Source organism: Phaethon lepturus, unplaced genomic scaffold (assembly GCF_000687285.1).
Source record: "Phaethon lepturus isolate BGI_N335 unplaced genomic scaffold, ASM68728v1 scaffold13022, whole genome shotgun sequence".
Taxonomy (NCBI): domain Eukaryota; kingdom Metazoa; phylum Chordata; class Aves; order Phaethontiformes; family Phaethontidae; genus Phaethon; species Phaethon lepturus.
In genome coordinates, this window is record NW_010522654.1 from 12,563 (window position 1) to 19,067 (window position 6,505).

The window sequence follows — 6,505 nt, forward strand, 5'->3', positions numbered from 1 at the left end:
TGATTAGCGTTGGAGTATAGTGTTGATCTTGATATGGTACAAAGCCGTGTCTACAATGATGACTTGTATTAAGCGTCTCGTAGTGATTCTGATCTGTCCAATCGCTCAGAGGAATGCCCAACAACGGGTCCTGGATTTGTTCTGCGGTCCCACAAATCCAACAGTTGGTGATATTAGTGTGATTAACTGCATTTTGTAAAAGTGACACAAACGTATTTGCTGTAAAAACCGCGTGGACGCTGCTCACAGTTATCAGTCTAAGCAGAACTGTCACTATGGTTTTACTACTCTGTCCCATTATCTCTGCTTGATCTATCGTTCTGTTTTATAACAAAATATCTAATATACCCAAAATCCTCTGTTCTCTTAACTCTGTTATACTGTATATACCGTGGGGAGAGTGCCTAGTTCAAATACCACCAGGATTACACAAATCTTAATCTGTGTTTTACCTACGCAGTTTGAGCTTTACATAAAGTTTGAGCTTTAGGGGTCCCTGGACCTCAGAGGTCCAAAACTTTCGTGGTGTTTTTTTCACCCTAGTGTGATGTATCCAGGCGTTCTGCTCTTTGATCTTGATTTCTGTAAAGGAGGTAAGGAGTACTTCGAATGGTCCTTCCCGCTGTGGCTCCAGAGTCTTTTCTGCAAGAGACTTTATATATGCATAATCTCCAGGTTGTATATTATGTACAGGTCCATCTAACTCTCTTCCCCAAGTCCCAATCACATGCTTTCTGATTCTATTGAGCTGCTTGCCCAATGCCACTATGTAGGAAGTCATGATTTCATCCCCAGCTTGTACGGACATCCCTCTCTGTATTCCATAAGGTCGTCCATACAAGATTTCAAAGGGCCTCAATCCTTCCTTTGTCCTTGGTCTTGTTCATATGCGTAAAAGGGCTAGAGGAAGAGACTGAGGCCAGGCTAAGTTTGCTTCTTGTCCCAATTTAGCGATTTGCTGTTTGATTAAGTGGTTCGTTTTTTCTACTTGGCCACTCGACTGAGGGCGATATGGGGTATGAAGCTGCCAGTTTATACCCAAATGGCGACTAGTTTGTTGTACCACTTTTGAGATAAAATGTGCTCCTCTGTCAGAGGATATGATTACCGGAACCCCAAAACGTGGTATTATCTCTTGTACTAATATTCTAGTCACTTCCCGAGCCTTGGCTGTCTGAGTCGGGAATGCTTCTGGCCAGCCTGAAAAGGTATCAGTCAATCCTAGTAGGTACCGATACCCCCCTTTTCTTGGGAGTTCTGTAAAATCAATCTGTCATTGTTGTCCAGGTCCATTACCTTTCCCAATTTGGCCCATTTCTGGCTTGGGGTTATTTTTGGGATTAGTCTGGAGGCAAAGATCGCACTGCTGAGTCACCTGCCTCACCGTGGTGTATAAATTTCTGGCCACAATTTCTCTAATTAAATGTTTGTATAAAGCCTCCATCCCCCAATGTCTTTTCTTATGTTCTTCTCTTATCAAATGCCGTATCAGGCAGGAGGGAATGATTAGTTTTCCCCGTGGGGTGTGAGCCCACCCTTCTTTGTTATACAACCCTTCTAGGTCTGTGATAAGTTTCTGATCTTCCTTGGTATATTCTGGCTTACCTTCTAGGGAGATTTGCTCATCAGGGACCAAAGCTCCTTCTATTTTTACCTCTGCTTTGGCTGCTTGTTTTGCCTCTCTGTCCGCCAGTTCATTCCCTCTCTCCAATTCTGAGCTCACTTTTTGGTGTGCCTTAATGTGCATGATTGCCACTTTCTCAGGGAGTTGGACTGCCTCCAACAACCTCAAGATTTCTTCTGCATGTTTGATGTTTTTCCCTTGAGAATTCAATAATCCTCGTTCTTTCCAGATTGTTCCATGCGCGTGCACAACCTCGAAGGCATATTTTGAGTCTGTATAAATATTCACAACTTTGCCTTGGGTCAATTCCAAGGCACGGGTTACAGCAATTATTTCTGTCTTTTGTGCAGAGGTATTCATGGGCAAAGGTCTTGACTCTATTACTTCTTGATTGGTGGTAATGGTGTATCCTGCATGTCTCTTACCACTTAGGACATAGCTGCTTCCATCTGTGAACCAGTTTTCCCTGCTTTCCATAGGGCTGTTTCTCAGGTCTGGGCGGCTTGCATATGTTGCTTCAATAGTCTCCAAGCAGTCATGATGCACTGGTTCTCCTGTGTCTCCACTGAGGAAAGAAGCTGGGTTGACAATGTTAGTAACTACGATCTCCACATCATCCCGTTCTACCAGTATAGCCTGATACCTCAGGAATCTTTGTGGAGAAAACCAGTGCCCACCCTTCGCTTCCAGCACTGCGGATACTGTATGGGACACCAAGACAGTCATTTTCTGGCCCAGGGTAAATTTTCGGGCTTCTTGTATGTTCAGTATTACAGCTGCAACCGCTCGCAGGCATCCAGACCAACCCTTCGCAGTTGTGTCCAGCTGTTTGGAGAAGTAGGCAACTGCTCGTCAATATGGACCCAGATCTTGTGCTAATATCCCCAGGGCAATCCCCTGCATCTCGTGGGAGAAAAGGAAAAACGGCTTGCTCACGTTTGGAAGCCCCTAAGGCCGGAGCCGACATCAAAGCTGTTTTTAGTAGCTCAAAGGTTTGCGTGGTCTCCTTGTTCCATTTAAGGTGCTTCTGTTCAGTGGCTATTAGTGTATGTAATGGTTTAACAAGCAGTCCATAGTTATAGATCTACAGTCGGCACCACCCGGTCATTCCCAAGAAAGTCCGTAACTCTTTCACTGTCTGAGGTCTCTGAGTTTGGCATATTGCCTCTTTGTGGGCCTGTCCCGGAGTTCGTTGTCCAGCACTAATTTCATAGCCCAAATAAATCACTTTGTGCTGCATTACTTGGGCCTTCTTCTTGGATACCCGGTACACTTGGAGCCTCAAGAAATTTAATAGGCTCACCGTCCAGGTCATACAATCGTCCTCTGTTTTGGTGGCAATGAGGATATCATCCACATATTGTAACAGTTTCTCTTCTTCAGATGGGATTTCCCAAGATTCCAAGTCTTTTGCAAGCTGATTGCCAAAGATGGTAGGACTGTTCTTAAATCCTTGTGGCAACACCGTCCAACTGAGCTGAGTCTTGCGGCCAGTTTTGGGGTTTTCCCATACGAATGCAAATAACTTTTGGTTGGCTTCATGGAGAGGGAGGCAAAAGAAGGCATCCTTCAAATCTAAAACAGTAAACCAAGTTAGTTCAGGTGTTAATACAGTCAACAGGGTATATGGATTCGCCACTACGGGGTAAAGGTCCTCAGTTATCTTATTTACTGTAGATCCTAGGCCTGTAGATCCTGGACCACACTGTATGACCCGTCAGGCTTACGAACCGGTAATATAGGGGTGTTAAAATCAGACTCACATTCTTTTAATAATCCTAGATCATTGGCCGAATTCCTTCCCTATCTTCCTTCTTTAGGGGATATTGCTTAACTCTTGCCGGTTGCCAGCCTTCTTTGAGTCTAACTTCAACAGGTAGTGCATTCTTCGCTCTTCCAGGTACATCAGTGGCCCATACCCCAGGATATACCTGGTTTAAGATTTCCTCCCTATTCTTTCCTTCTGAGGGGAGACTGGTTAAGAATAGATTCAGTATCTGTATATATTGCTGATCTTTTACTTCCAGAGTAATTTCTCCTTTTTCAAATGTAATTTTTGCACTCAATTGTTCCAACAAATCTCTTCCCAAGAGTGCCTTTGAGGAGTTGGGCATATACAGGAATTTGTGGATACCCCATTGTTTTCCCAATTTACACTTCAAAGGTTTACAAAAATATGTCTTTTCACTTTGGCCAGCCGCCTTTTTTACCATGATGTAGTCGCTCCCCAGGGGCATCAAGGTTTGATTTAAAACAGAGTATGTTGCCCCTGTGTCAACCAAAAATTCTACTTGTTGTTTCTTTCCTAGCCTCATTATAACCAGTAGATCTGCTAGGGTAGATTCCCCAGGTCCCCATCAATCCTCTTTCACATGAGCTACTATTCTTCCTTTCCCTCTTCACCTTTTTGGACATTCATTCTTCCAATGTCCTGTCTGCTTACACCAAGCGCACTGATCCTTTCCTAGGGGTACCCTGGGTCTCGTTCTTCTAGCTCCCTCAGCTTCTTGTAATGCTACTACCAAGGCCCGTTTATCCTTTCTTCGGCCCTCCTCTTCCCTGTTGCTAAACACTCTCCAAGCTTCATCTAACAGGGTTGCCAAATTTCTACTTTCCGTAGGGCACAGCTTTTGGAGTTTGCACCTAATATCTCCCATAGACTGCCTCAAGAACAGGGAGACTAATTGTTGTATCCCTACCTCTGATCCAGGATCCAGCGGTGTGCTATGGCGCATTACATCCCTCAATCAACCCAGGAACTCAGATGGGGACTCAGAAGGACCTTGTTTAACTGCATATAGAGCTGACCAGTTTATGGTTTTGGGAATAGCTCTTTCCATTCCCTTTGAAATCCATTCTTGATATTCCTGTAACCTTTCCATATAGGCTGATTTATTAGCATCCCATTTTGGGTCTTGGAGGGGAAAATATTCTTTGACATCCTCCCTGTGATCTTGTAATGGTCTTCAGCTAAATTCCCTGCTGTTTTCAAAATTATTTGCTTTTCTGTTTCTGTCATATATTCTAAGAGCAACTGTATATCTTTCCAGTCTGGATTATGTTGGTTTACTATGAACTGAAAATGCTTAGTAAAACTCACCGCGTCGCTTCTATAGTCCCTTGCAACTTTTCTCCATTCTCCTAGATCAGTGGTAGAAAAGGGCACCTTAATCATCATTGTCCATCAGGCCCCACTGCCTCTTGGAGAGTGGCTTGTAAAGCTGTAGGGACAGTCCTAGAGGCAGTTTTCTTCCTTGTGCGGGAGGATATGGGACTGTCCAGGGGAGTGGAGTTTTCATCCGAGTCTGCATCTTGTTCCTGTGATCGAGGGGGAGGCTTAAACAAATCAGTTAGATCTTGTTCTGGTGCCTGGTGAATTTTGTCTACTTTAGTACATCTTTGTCCAATACTACATGCCGAACAACACCGCCTCAGTTTTCCCTTAAGTTCCTTATTATTTTCTCGCTCAAGTGCGAGTACCATAGGGTCCTGTGGTGGCAGCATTCCACAGTCCCTTTGCCACTCCGGATGGTTTCAGAGGGTGAAAAACATATCTCCACATGAAACTTCATCCCACTTCCCTTCTCTCCTTAAAAACAACATCAATTGTAAGAGAGTGTTATAATCTATAGATCCGTTAAGTGGCCACTTAGCTTCGCCTTCTAATTTATACAACGGCCACCATTGATTACAATACTTGATATGGATCTTTTTACTTTCTGTCCCTCCAGTCTCAACAGTGTCTTTCCAATGAGCAAGCACACAGCCTAAGGGACTTTACTTCAAAATTCCCCCTTGAGCGTTACACGTTTTGTAACTTCTATTAGTCTTTTATTTTGGCTTTTGCTATCTTTTTAGTAAGTTTCCATGCAAATCGTTTCTTGTAATTCCCCATGGTTCTCTCCCACACGACCAAATTTCCGGGATCAAGTTTTCCTTTCCACACACCAATTTCACTATTTCAGATTCTTGTTGAGCTCTTTCCCAATCATAAAACTGTGGGCTTTGGGGGAAAGCACATAGGGCACTTTGCTTTCCGCCTACTGGATATACAATACCACCTTCTTCCCGCAAGATTTACACCTCAACAAAACCCAAGCCTGGCGCCAAATTTCATATAGCCTAGGAACAAATCCACATGTAAAACAGGGAATTATTCCTATTTGTCCACCAACACTGGGACTTATAAAGACATCTGAAGGCTGCTCCCAATCTAAGGCCACTCTCCGCCCTGCGGGAGTCACATATGCTCCTTTTGAATAAAATTTTTCGTTTCCCATTCTCATCCAATGCCCTCCTTCATTTAAATATTCCCAAGGTTCGAGCCCGAACTACGGAAGGGGTGATCCCAAACCACCAAAGGAGTGATTCCCTTCACCCTGCTCCTTCATTAACATATAGAAGCATTCACAACCTATCTAAACATTATACACACTCACACAAAGACAAAGACTTTTAACATAAAATTCCCAGGCATTCAAATCATACAATTATCACTGCAGCTAACTTCCATCCAGCAGCTGCAAATATAATCCGCAATTGCGAGAGGCCCGCTTACCCTTCTCCTGCTTCTTGTACACCAGTCATTAGCAGGTCCGTCCTGGCTCCCGACACTGGGATGCAGCGGCGACCTCAGGTGTGCTCGATCCACGCCCAAGATCGCTAGCGGCCGCCCCATCGGTCAGCAAATCCCCTCGTTACCATGCAGGGTACCCCTTCCCACACGGGGACTCTGCTGCACGCCAGACGTCTCTGCGCGATTTACCAGCTGCCCCGGCCACGCGTACGACTTACAGGCCCCTCCTATAAAACATACCGTTTTCTCCCGCGGCTTCAGCAGGTTGTTGTCTGCTCCCGCGGTGAGCGGCTGGCAGCGGAGGC

At 44.7% G+C, this 6,505-nt stretch overlaps 1 protein-coding gene across 1 annotated transcript; it reads right to left on the reverse strand.

Annotated features, from left to right (window-relative positions):
- Nucleotides 1-1,273: 1,273 nt before the first annotated feature.
- On the reverse strand, nucleotides 1,274-2,350 carry LOC104616762. Its single transcript, XM_010281880.1, has one exon. The coding sequence runs from the start codon at nucleotides 2,348-2,350 to the stop codon at nucleotides 1,274-1,276; it is 1,077 nt and encodes a 358-aa protein (XP_010280182.1).
- Between the last annotated feature and the right edge of the window lie 4,155 nt (nucleotides 2,351-6,505).

Coding starts and splice junctions, on each gene's coding strand:
- LOC104616762 (XM_010281880.1), bottom strand. CDS start 2,350: ATGACTGTCTTGGTGTCCCATACAGTATCCGCAGTGCTGGAAGCGAAG.